General features: G+C 30.3%; 1 protein-coding gene across 2 annotated transcripts; it reads right to left on the bottom strand.

Moving 5' to 3' along the window:
• Positions 1-4,992: 4,992 nt before the first annotated feature.
• On the bottom strand, positions 4,993-8,429 carry LOC112287255 (uncharacterized). Of its 2 annotated transcripts, none has more exons than XM_090253453.1 (5): positions 7,135-8,429; positions 6,725-6,950; positions 6,367-6,500; positions 5,866-6,025; positions 4,993-5,461 (listed from the first exon to the last, which is right to left on the bottom strand). In XM_090253453.1, the coding sequence occupies exons 1-5, from the start codon at positions 7,180-7,182 to the stop codon at positions 5,394-5,396; spliced, it is 636 nt and encodes a 211-aa protein (XP_090109579.1). In that variant the 5' UTR covers positions 7,183-8,429; the 3' UTR covers positions 4,993-5,393. The 2 variants fall into 2 exon arrangements, with proteins under 2 accessions (XP_090109579.1, XP_024385861.1); XM_024530093.3 differs by having other exon boundaries at positions 5,196-6,025; positions 7,135-7,261; positions 7,448-8,425.
• Positions 8,430-13,518: the final 5,089 nt, after the last annotated feature.

Raw genomic sequence — 13,518 nt, 5'->3', positions numbered from 1 at the left:
GTTTATTTTTTTATTTTTATTTTTATTTTTTTTTCTAATCTTGTATCTATACTTATTTCTTGTTGGGTATTTGTTTTTCTCATTCATCTTAATTTTTTAGTCCTTACTCTTTTTATTAATTGTTTTCATTACTTTTATTCTGAAATAAACTATTAAATCTCAAAAATTGTATGTTACCAAATTTTGAATTAAAATCTTATTATATAGTAGTCTTGTCACAAGGGAAAAAAATCACCTTCTTCTTTTTGAAAAATACTACTTAGTCTTAGAAGATGCTAATTATTTCTTCTAATAAGATGTTTATATTTATTTTAGTATTTTTGAAGTTCAAAAGTTCTATGACCTTACGTTTTTAATCATTATTTTTTTAAAATATTTTTGGTGATAATTGAATCCTTATTAATATGTTAAAAGTTATTACAACATTTAATAGAAATAAAAAATATATATGTTCTAAATATTAATTAATATAGTTGCAACTAAACATCAAAGTAATTGGATTTAAGAAATTGCTACTAAACATCAAACAAAAATATAGTAATTAACATATATTATTGTTTTATGCAAAATTCTATTTTTTTTTTACAAACTCCAGAATCTATTTTATTATTTTTTTGGTTGGAATTAAAATTAGCGATTTACATTTTATTACTAAAAAGAGATATATTTTTGACACTAAGGAATGTTTGGAATATGTGTATATATTAAAGTGCATACTCTAATATATTATGATGCTAAGAATACATATGTATTTTTTTAATTTATTTTTTTTAAAAAAAATACTTGATGACTAATTGTTGTATAAAAATAAATATTTATAATTTAAAATATTATGTATTCTTTTTTATTTATATCTTATCACATTAAATAAAAAAAAGATATAAAAAGCCATCACATTGACGAAATCATTGTTTTACTTTGGTTTTAAATATAACAACCTAAATCTTAATAGTAACAATAATGACCAACTTTTTTTAAAAAATATTAATATTAAAATGTAACCAAATACTAAAAATCTTTTAAAGGTAGATGTAACAAAAATTCTAAGGAAATATATAATTTATACCATATAGAAAAACTATGCATTCTACCTCATCTTTTCTTCTTATGTTCTTTTGGTTAGATATTCCATATGATAGTCTGCTTATTAAGGCTTTGTGGATATAACATGTTGAATATGTTTAACATGTGAATATTTTAATTTGTTACTTTTCTTTTCATTTTAAAATATTTAACATGTACTACTTGGAATTGAATGTGTATTTTAGGTATTTTTACTACTCTACACTCTATTTAAAACCTTTAGTGTGTCAATTAAAAATTATTACTATCTAGTTAAAATCTTATAAGTGGTTCAATGATTTTAATAAATGAACTTTGATGTGGATTAAATTTCATGCTATTGAAATTCAAATAGTTTTATTTATGATCAGATTTTTTTAAAGAAACTTCAAAAAATTTAAATAGGTTTATATATATATATATATATATATATATATACATACATACATACATACATACATGCATGTGTTGTTTTTTCTTCATATCTTTCCCTCCGTTGATAAAATGCAATACAAAACATGAAGTTGTCTAATCAACAATTCAAAACAACATACAATTAGGACAACCTAGGAAAGTGTGTATTTCTTTTGATCAATCAAGGTATTAAATGATATAAATTACACCAAAACTCTCATATCCACACACACACACACACACACACTCTCATAGACACATGAATGAATGAATGAATGAATAAAAGTTCTAAAATCAAAATAGAGGTATTCTTCAATCTGAGGAAAACATTATAATTGGAGCCTACAAGATATGAACACATGTAAAATGATACATGTGAATAGCTTGCTTTCAAGTTGGGTTTCTCATGAAATATCTCTAACCATCCTTAATTTCTTAGTATTGTTTACTGAGTAATATTAGTTTATTTTCTGTATGTATGTACAAATATATATATATATATATATATGACACAGGATCTTTTGTACTGCTGTAGAATCCTATACACAGCCTGCCTTGCCCAGTAAACATGTAATGGAATGTATGTGAACCTGGTGCTTGAAACTTGTGGAGTCAAAACTGCAAATTCCAGTCAACACTACGTTTTTATTTTATTTTATTTTATTTTTATAAACAGACTTTTACTTTTTGGTGGTAAAAGCTCTGAAGCACAGTAGCTGGTACCAATGATTTTTTTAAAGAGACTATTATCCAGAAATAGCATATGCATGAACCACAAGATGAAAGACAACTGTGGCACAAGACCCACACCTAACCCTTGGCTTTGTTCTGTTCCCCATTGGGATGGGCACATCCTACCAAAAACTACTTTATCTTCAAGGATGCTCAATTCCTTTTTGTTCTTTTATTGTTTAATTTATATTATTGTGTGGGATGGGGGGAGAGAGAAGATATGTGCTTGACTTGGGATTGCGGAAAATGATGAGGTTTGTAATATTTGTAGTCTTTGAAATCACTCGTTTCAAGCAAAATATGTTCAATCAGTGAAACAAGCACTCAATCAATCATCAAAACTTTTCATTTTAATTAAAAAAATATATTAGTACCTTAATTAATGAAACTCTTTTTATTGGAGAGGTGGCTCATGTACATGACTTTTTTAATGTAGGATATTTGTTTAGTTGTTGTATGTTAATTAATATAGAACACATGGTTTTCACAAATAAAGGACATGAAAGATAATAGAAGATATCACAGAACCTATGCATGGTAAGTCAAAATAGAGAAAAATAAAGTTTTTATTTATTTAATTTTATCATTTATTTATAGTAAAGCAAAGTGTTTGGTGTGCAACACCTCCCTCTAATGAAAAATTTGTTGAACCACTTTTAAACAGTGTTGTCTTGTAATTGCCGTTTTAATATAAGAAAAAGTTTTTAATAATAATATGAAAAATGTCCTACATTAAGCAAATTGTCCTACATTAAAAGGGCCTCCTTATGTGGTAAGTACTTCTAGCAAATGTCTATCACATATTTTAAGCAACAAATCATTTATGTTGAGACATTGCATACATATACACACACACACCTCTAATGTTTAGAAAAATGAAAAACTTGTTTCAATTTTTTTGTTTCAACCCAAGGGAGAATATATTCATATATATATATATATATATATATATGCATTTTTTTCTTCACAAATATACATATATACTAATTAAAAATTTAGGTAAAAAGCTGTGGCCCACAATAATTGCATAGTACACTGCTGCAGTGTTGAAAAAAATCCAGAATTTCAGAGAAGGATGACTTATCATAAATAGCATGTTTCATAATTTCTTCTGGTATTATTGACCTGAAATATTCTAACCTAAGTCAAAGTTTTTTTAATTCCTCTTTAGCCTGCTCTTTAACAAGAGTATTAGAGCACAAGATGAGTTGTTTCTCCTCATTTTTTCAGTCATTGCAAAACTCACACCCCCATGTGTCAGATACCAAGAAAATAAAAGAAAGAAAAGAATGAAAAACTAACACAAAAATCTGGGATTTGGCATCGCCTTCGGTGTACTAAAGGTGCTTTTTATCCACAAAACTTGGCTTGATATCTGAAAATAGACTTCAAAAGTGGGTATTCATTTGATTGCGCATTTTGGGTTCCAGAAGGAATATAAGAACAGAAGAAGAATAATAATAAAAGATTAACCAACAGTTAAAAATATAAATTTAAAATTAAAATAAAAGTGTGAAAGAGTTGACCATCTTGTACTCATCTGCCTTCTGTTAAAAAATAAAAAATAAAATAAAAATAAAATATAGTCAAACAAAAAAAATAATGAAAAAGTCACACACTTGGTCCTCCAAGGCAGAGACTTAGTCAGTGGCTCTAAGCCATAAACCTCATCCCAACAAAAACTTAGTCTATTCTCTCTCATTCTATTCTTTGCTTTAGAGCATCGAATTAGGGTTTCAAGGGGGATGATATTTAATGAGAGTGATAAAAGAATTCTCTCTTGCCTGCCTACATTGGGTCATACACTATTTACTCCTTGTTGGCCATCGATTGTGTGGTCCCCCTTTAATTGCATATTCCTTTGCAAAGTCTTGGCAATCATGGTTTCCATAGAATCCCAAGAAGGATCTCTTGGGAGTTTCAATTTCTCAGGACTCTCTTGTGCAATAGAAAAATACTAAAACTAATAATAGTAGGATAGTTTTAAATTGAAAAAAAAACCAACAAAATCAAAAGTCATCTATCCATGTATATTGAAATGTAGAACTGAAATGAAATTGTAGACATTCAAGCATTCAGCCAACTTTACTGACCTGGGGACCTGCAGTGCCTGTGGAAATACCAAGCCCTCAGAGTTGCATGAATACACACAGCATGAATGTATGTATGTGTTCTCAGAGGTTGTGGGATGTTGTGAATTATTGCATGGGAACTCTAGGGTTCATGTAGACTGTCCTCCAGCAATTTGTGCTCTCATTGTTTCTTTCATGGTCATTCAAGTCTCACATCAACCACACAAACTCTTCCAGTCCTTGTGACACTCTTCTGCAACAATGACAAGTACCTCTCTACAAGTTGCTCATGACAGCCTACTTGACTTCACACTCTTCTTGCCACCCCAAATGCTTTGCTGTTTTTCATCAGCCACTTCTTTTCTGCTTCTCCTTGTTACTTACATGTGTAAATATGTATATAAATGTATAGTAAGAATCTAGATTAGTGGGAGGATATCTCAGAATTGAAAGAGTAATAGATTTCTTGTGGGTGTAACATTAGCTAAGTCAGTAGAGCATATGATGTTAAAGGTAGCCTGCAAAGAGACAGCTTGTTCACATGCGAGGCAGTATGTGGATGTCTCTGGAAATTGAGAGTGGTCCTCTCTGTGGTACACTAAAATTATTTTTCTTCAGAGCTATCAACACCTCCATACACGTATCCATCACTCCATCACTGTCTTCACACACTCCCCCCCCCCCCCCCCCCCCCCTTTGAGACATCCTTGCATAATCCAAACCATATTAAACCACATTGTTTATCTCTTAAAACCTCTTCCACACCATCTGGGACATAGGTCAGGGCCAAACACAAAGCCTCATTGATGTCACTCACTAGCACTTCCTTGTTGAGGCAACTGCTGCATCTCTATTCCATCTTCAATATATATATATATATATAAATATGTATTATGGATTGTCCCCTCAAAGAGATTACTAAACCAAATGTCTACTTTGATGTGCCACATTGCAAGGGAACAGAAAATTTCAGTTCACACTTTCCTACACACAGCTGTCCAGTCTACAGATGGACAAAGGCAGAGACCCCCAAAACACCTTTTCATTTGCTTACAGTAGAGTTCAATCTTCCAGTCCTGTATTTGTTGTGAAAATTTGTAGAGTGCTGACTTTTCAAGTATTCATGCATCCCACGAGAATAATGCTGTAAGAATGTAGTGCTGAGTGTTCTGTGCGCTTATCTGAAAAACCATCATTCAGGGCAGAGTCTAAGTACATTACTGCATCTCCAACCTTCAGGGTGGGGGACTCATTGCTTCAGCCTCTAAAATGCACATGGCTTCTGTTCTATCACACTGAAAATCTGGTGTCGTCACAACTGAAATATTTGCACAGAAGTACCACTCATCAGCAGTTGATCATTTAGAAAAAATTAGGGCTATGGACTTGATTTCTGGGGTATTGTGTGTGTTAGTGAAATTGTGCACTACTATTTTCAGAAGTCACTTGAATTTCATAGGAATGACAAAGGAAGGCAAACTCTTAGTATCTAGAGGAGGAGCAAATAGCGAGGGGGCAGCTTGCATGGCATGGTCAAGTATCACTTTGGCAGGTGTTTGTTTAGTGGTTCCAAGAGTCCACTTGCCCTTCTCAAATGTACCAGCCACTGTGCATTTGGACTTGAAGAACATGAACTTCCCTGGTCCCTCAGGTTTGCTCTTGGCAAAGTCACCCTCGTAAAAATCGCCGTTTTTAAACAACCACTTCCCTTTTGCAAAGAATCCTTTTTCCCAAATTCCAATGAACTTCACATGCCAACCGACCAATATGATTGTCAAACTCTAACAGTGTCGTAGTCTCTCAATCAGGTCAGGATGCACTTTCATTTTATCTCTTCATTGTCTAACAACATAAAATACTTTTTCAAGATGTGCATAGCAACAGTATGAAGCAAATGTATTGGGAACCACGTGCTAGAATTCTTGGCACATTGCATGATTATATGCTGACGCACAGGAAAAAGTTCTACGACTACCCTTAATATATTATCTCCTTTATCTGTGACGACTCCTTGACGTTTCTTTAAGCGGATGAACACACGTCAGTGACTTGACTTTAGAATGACTTTTAACAGTTGAAAGCTTACTTGAGCCATGTCATTCTTGAAGAAGTATGAGCCCACACCATGCTTTTTATTCTCAAACCATTGTCCCTTGTAGATATCGCCATTTTTATACGTATACTGACCTTCTCCACTTCTCTTATCTTGATACCATGAACCTGCAAATCTCAGTGTCGAGATTAGGTTCTTTCATCTAGGATTTCACTCACAATAATATTACGAAGACCGCATCTACCATTTTGAAAACGTAGCGGAGCTTCACGTCTACGCTAAAGCCATGAACATGAAGAGCTGTCGTATAATTGATTTGCTTATTTGGGTTTCACAGAGATATGGTTATCTAAAAGGGAGTCGCAATGAGGTCGGCCATGAAGAATTAAACCTGTGTAGGAACTCTTGTCCGGGAAGGACATTGTGCCAAATCCTGCCTTCTGATTGTCAGTGTAATTCCCTTCATATGTTGCAGCATCCTTGGTGAACGTGTATTTTCCAAAACCATGTCTCTTGCCACCATAGTAGGAGCCCTCAAAAATATCCCCATTAGGATATGTTGCAATGCCTGGACCTACTGGTTCAAAATCTTCCAAGAGTCCACTCCATGAAAATTCCTGTGATAGATCCCAGAATTTCAGATTCGTATCTTTTCTTGATGAAGAGCTTTGACTTCTTAGCAAGTTCTCCCTTGTTCTCGCTCACGCAATCAAGCATGTCTCAGTCCCTTATGAGATCATTGCATGCTGGAAGCTCAGAAAGAATTTTTGCGGCAGTAAATTTGAAGAAATGAATGTGCACCTTGTTTCCCTCCTCTCCCTCGCCCTCCTCGTCATCTTCACTCGACATTTCAAAATATTACACGCTTCGAAATTTTTAGTTCTTCAATTCCGTGTTAATCAGTCTCCTGCAGCACCAGATGAAAATCCTACACGCACACGAGTTGCGAAGAAGAATCCAGTGTCGAAATCGTGGGAAGAATTTTCCTCTGAATTTTTGGTACACAGTGCATACGATTCTCTCATCCCTACAATGTTTTCAACTAATGAGGCACAAGTTCCAGCAATTTTGGATGCCGGATCCTGTACAATGCATTGGTAAATTCAGTACTCACCACAGCCAATAGTGCGCTGATGTGTTGAATGGCACACTTCAAAGGTTCGGCCAACTCGAAGCAGCACTCTGAATTTGAAATCGAAGTCGAAAATTGTTAATAATAAATCGTCATGAATCACATCACACCGGAAGTGGAGTGGTTCTGCGAGTGCAAGATGAAGCCGAATTTGTGATTTTTATAACTGAATATGTGACAAGCGAACACGTTACAACTAGAGCCATGGAAGTGAAAAAATACAGGATCGACATCCTGGAGAATCAAAGACCCAACACTTCCGTCCCAGCATAACAACTGCCGAAAAATAGATGAATTACTCGGAATGCTAAAAAAACCCTCTCTCCAAATTGAAACGCAAACAGCTCTTGTGTATTACAACAAAATAGAACTACAAGAATTTCAGACCAATTTCAAACCCCAAGAAATTCTTCTCGATTGAGGTTTGCCGCTCACACACAAAAGCGAGAAAGGGAGAGAGAGAGAGAGAGAGAGAGAGAGAGAGCGTAAGAGATCGAGCACCGCAGTGTGGCGGTTAGAGTTCACCAGAACGGCAACTCTCGGTACTCTAATCAAGTTCCCAGAGTTCACAGCATGTGACTAGAAAATTAGCAGCCACGCAGTTCGGCCATCTGCGAATAGGTTCGGAATCTGAAAGAATTTGCACATCGAACAAGACGATATCTGGAGGAGGCGGTGAAATGAAGGTCACGATTCTCAGACAAAACACGGGCTCGTTTCTCATCTACATCGCTGCGGTAACAACAACAACAGCAGAGTGTGGCAGGTTACGACCCTTTGACAAGCAGCAATAGTGCGCATTGCGGTGAGTGAAATTCAAGCTCTCTCTCAAGCTACACACACTCCAACAAACATCACGCACAACTCTACCGGAGCTAAAAAATTGATATAGTCCGGCGCCAAATTCATGCTCTGTCTGAGTCTCCTTCTCCTTCTTCTTCTCGATATTACCCTCTCATGCGAAATGCAGTTCCAACTGTTGCATTCTTCGACAAAAAAAAAAAAAAAAAAAAAAAAAAAAACGTAAAATACAAAAAGCCGCACAAATTTATCTGTTTTCTCGCGAATTCGGCTTCATTTTCCCAGCGATGTGCAGAGCAAGTGCTGATTTCGAGAAGAGTAAGAACCATGTCCATGAATGTGATACTGTAAATAAGTCATTGTGCAGCTACTTTATTGCAATTAGTTTATTTTTGTGAAGGTCCAAAATATCCACTCTAATGTAGAGAATGTTGCTATTTTTTTTTCAATTTTGTACATTCTGAGTTGACAAGGGTTGGATACAATGTAGAATAGGTGCAAATTGTTTACAAGCATATTGGGGTTGCATTGTTGTTGTTGTTTTGTGCAACTTTGCTTTGTTAAAGTGGTAAAATTGTCTTTCACTTGTGAATAGAAATTAGATGACGTGATTTTATAATTATTCGATTGCTTGCGTTTTAATATTTGTTTCAATGTTTGTTGCATATGTATTGAAGAACATGGACCAAAAGTAAATTAAACTTAATATTAATAATCTTGGTAGAATTTTTTTCACAAAGTTCATAATTTATTTATTTTAGATACATATATTTTTTCACAAATTTATTTGTTGTGTGCAATTGTGTGAAAACAAGAAGCTAGAAAACACTTGTTGTAGTTCAAACTAATTCTGAAAACAAATTCAACTTTAAATTTGATTCGAATTTAAAGCCCAATCTAAATTATTACTAATTAAAATTCAAACTTTAAAAAATCTAAAACCTTGGAATTTTGATAAAATTGACAACTTAAAAAAATTTATATTTTTTTAATCAATTATAGATAAATCTAAATCTTAAAATCTTAAATCTTAAATTTTAATTAAAATTAATCATAAATATTCCTAATATTAATCAAATTTTAAACATTAAACCTAAGCATATAAATAATTCTAATTCTATTATAAATAGAATTTTAATTTTAAACTGAATCTTATATTTTAAATATAACTATTATGCAAATTACAATCTACTTCTAATTAAATCTTAAATCTCAAATCTAATTTGAATAATCTTAAAGCAATAAGAATAAAGTTTTAAATCTAAATATTTACTTCTAATTAATCTTTAACAAAAAATAGATCTTATTTCTACAAAATCCTATTTATTAATTTAAATATATATATATATATATATATACACACACACACACACACACATCTATATATATATATATATATATATATATTAATAAAGCATAAATATATTTTGTAAGATTTATAATAAGAAAAAATATTATACTATAAAATAAATCTAATAAATCAATCTATTTAATTAAAAAAAACAAAAAAATAAGTAAGATTTTCAAGAATCTATAAATTAGTTAAATTGTGTATAAAATTTAATTAGCTATTTTATTTAATTCATCTTTCATTGCACATTGTAGCAAAAATAAAATTTTAATATTAATTATTTTCTATCATTTTGATTCTATTAATTAAATTATCATAAATTGGATTGAAATTCTTGACTAAGTTCAAGTTGTATCCATATTCTTTTAAAATTATATAATTTAAATTTTAAAACCAAATATCTTAGTCTTATTTTTTTAATTTTGATAGATATGTAGTGAATAGTGTGTTGTGTTATATTTAGTCTTAGAAAGGAATTAGAGATTAGACAACCAACACCATCATATTCTGTAAATAAAGATCATCATATAAAATAGATCAAGTGCCAAGAATCAATATTAAATATACAATCTAAATCAAATAAGAATGCACAAGCAATATACTTTCAAGGAAAGATAGAAAATCTAAATTCAACTTGGTCCACTTATCTCTTATATTACAAAAGAGGAATCTAAGAGTGCAAGTGTGAAGAAAAAATCCTAAATTTTTACTAAACAATTAAATTACCATAGCTAAGCAAAATCTTACAATCATAAGCTTTCTTTGTTCAATTATACTTATAAGACTTGACTTGACAAGAATGTCAAGTCAAAAGAATTTTTTCATCTAAATTTTTAAATCTTAATTGCCAATAATAGGGCCAATTAATGTAAAATTCTAAGTATATAAGAATCTATTAAATTAAATTAGACTATATCCATCCAACATGATTTGGCATCTAATTCTATATCACATGACAATAATTGTGTAAATAAAGATTATCATACATAATAAATCAAGTTTTAGAAATCAACATCAAGTATGCAAACTAAACCAAATAAGAATGTACAAGCAATACACTTTTAAGTGCTTCTTCTAGGTAATTAACAGTCCTAGTAATCTGCTAGAACAACAACTTATACATAATTGGAGATAAATGCCATAGTGATATTGCTACAAAAATTCCATATATCTAAGCCAATATTGTGGCAATTAGTCTACAAAAACATGTAACAAACCCGGAAGAAGAAGTTGTCAACTCTTATCAATAGATGAGATATGACTAGAAGACTTTCCACAATAAGGACAAATCTAATTATCTGAAAAAAGAATTAAAAGAGGTAGCATGAAGCATATTGTATGCCAGCCACTTTAGTACTAATTCAATAATAGGATGGTAGTAACATTTTTCTTTTAACTACATACAAAATAAAAGAGGCTATTTGACATAATTATAAATTTAGGATACAAAGAATTATTAATAAAATGATGACAAAGAGCACAATTCTTTAAATGCTCTCAATACTCATATCCATCCTTGCCTTTGAGTAATAAAATATTATTAGTCAAAACATCTTTCACACAAAGAATTGTTTGCTTTATTTTGACATCAAGTATTGTAGGTATGTCATGTTGTAAATGTACATAAATCTCTTTGGAATGTCTTTGCAACTAAGATCCATAATTTTTGTTGCAAATGCAAGTATACTTTAAAGTATCAAGATGTTGAATGATAGATAAGTTCTCTATAGCCATGTTCATGGCCTTTTTAATCCTAGAGACCTTAAGTCCATATTGTTAGGATCATTGAAGTCTTCAATTGGAGCATGCTTTTCAAAGATTAAGCTTAATAGAACTAGCTCCCATCCATACAATAATTAGTAAAGTTTATAAAATGTCATTCATGCCTATCTATTAAAATAATACTCTATTGCAATCTATGGCAATATTAAGTCTCAATCATGATGGTTGCTATGAAGCTATCCATATTTTTATAAACCAAGTTTGACAGTCTAAATAATCTGTTCAATTAAGCCATCCATCTCAAGATAATTTCTAAATGTGATATAATAATCTATTAGAACTTTAATATACAAAGCTTCAAAAAATCCAAAGAACTTTCTTCATTGATTTATTAAGACTTCAACATGTGTTCCAAAATATGATAACATTTAATTAAAAAAAGCCATAGCTACTTTTTCTAAAGAATTTTGTGGAAAAGCCATAAATTCAATCTACTTGCTAAAATACTTTATCATTGCCAACACATATTTAGTTCTATGTGGAGTAACAAGAAGTAGTCCAAGAAAGTCCAAAAATCAACAATAATTCAAATTCATAAAAAGTAAAGGCTTTAATTAAGATGATAAAGTATTAAAATTTAATTTGACATGATTACACACTTTATATTGAAAAACATATGTGGTGACTTATTGATACATGTCAATTTATCAATGTTGGTTGTGCAACATAAAATGTGACTTGTACATTTCAAAATATTTAAGTCCTTTATATACTTATTACAATAAGAAAGTTCTATAATTTGGCCTTGAAATGATACGTTGTTGTATTCCTTGAAATTTGCTTGAGAATACACTAGGCTTGATTGTAGAAAGTAAAATAGAATTTCCAACAACAAGGTTCTTATAACTTTAATAGAATCATAAAAAAACTTTAATTAAATCTTAATAATGATAATAAAACTTTGATCAAATTGAAATAAAGTCTTAAAAAAATTATAAAAGAAATATAAAAAAATCATAAAATAACATTTTAAAAATAGGTATAATAAAAAAACCTTAAAGTAATAATAAGATAGAAATCCTAAAAAAATATCAAAGAAATATCAAAGAAATATTAAAAATAAAAATCCTAAATAAATCTTAATAAATTTTAAACAAATTCTAATGAAATCTTAATGAAATTCTAACCAAATTCTAATCAAATCATAATAAAATCATAAGTAAATTATAAATAATTTCTATAGGTGTTGTAAAATCTCATTAAATATTAATTGAAATATTTATCTCAATTAAAATTTCACCCAAATTTCAATCCACAAGCAAATAATAGGCATGCAAATTTTGAAGAAAATCAAACTCACCAATTGAGAGAAAAATCTCTAAAAACTCTTGGATGTCAATTGCCTCCCTTCTCTAATGTGGATATTTTTTATAAAATAGTAATTTTTCCTTATTTAACCATTCAATTACTTTAAAAATTTATCAATTTGTAGATACCTAAGTCAAAATGGCTCTCACCAAATTTTGCTTCAATTAAACTAATAATATTTTTAGGATCATAGAAATCCTTACTGATCCTAATTTTCAAGTATTTAAGATCTTAATCTAATAAAACTCTCATATCTTTTAATTTTATTATTAAATTAATCTCTAATTTTTTAAATATATTCAAAATAAGCACAAAAATAAACTTATAAAATTTCACTTGTAAATTTGCTACAATACTCACACAATCTTCAAATTTGTAAATCTCTTTTTATTTGTCAAAATCTAAAACCATTAAATACATCTTTCATTTTAAAAATTATTCAATAATTTAATATATATTTGAATTACTTAAAACCAATGTCTAAACAATCCTTTTAAATTCTTCTCTTTAATTTCACTTTTAATCACCAAAATCCTAAATTTTCCATAAATAAATGGTTTTATGTCTCAAAATTTAATTTTGATCCAAGTTCATAACCTATCTTATATGAATATCAATTTTCAGAATCTTAAGATAAATTTTGCTAAAAAATATTTTTAATTTATTCTTAAATATTTTTATATTATTTTTTTTATTAATCACTTTGATTTGCCTCAGTTATGGCCTTTCAAAGAAGTAAGAGTATTTTTTACAAAAAATTTGATTTAACACTTATTAAGTTTTAATATCTCTTTATTTATTACTTATGTTT

Source organism: Physcomitrium patens, chromosome 10 (genome assembly GCF_059467195.1).
Source record: "Physcomitrium patens ecotype Gransden chromosome 10, ASM5946719v1, whole genome shotgun sequence".
NCBI lineage: Eukaryota > Viridiplantae > Streptophyta > Bryopsida > Funariales > Funariaceae > Physcomitrium > Physcomitrium patens.
Note: the sequence above shows the minus strand (reverse complement) of the source record. Positions and strands in the feature narration are given on the sequence as shown.

Bases quoted from the DNA above. Each gene is read 5' to 3' on its own strand.
- LOC112287255 (XM_024530093.3), bottom strand. From the start codon at position 7,182: ATGTCGAGTGAAGATGACGAGGAGGGCGAGGGAGAGGAGGGAAACAAG. The intron at 6,501-6,724 runs GTTTAATTCTTC...TGAGATTTGCAG, and splicing joins GGACAAGAGTTCCTACACAG to GTTCATGGTATCAAGATAAG. The intron at 6,026-6,366 runs GTAAGCTTTCAA...TGGCATGTGAAG, and splicing joins TCAAGAATGACATGGCTCAA to TTCATTGGAATTTGGGAAAA.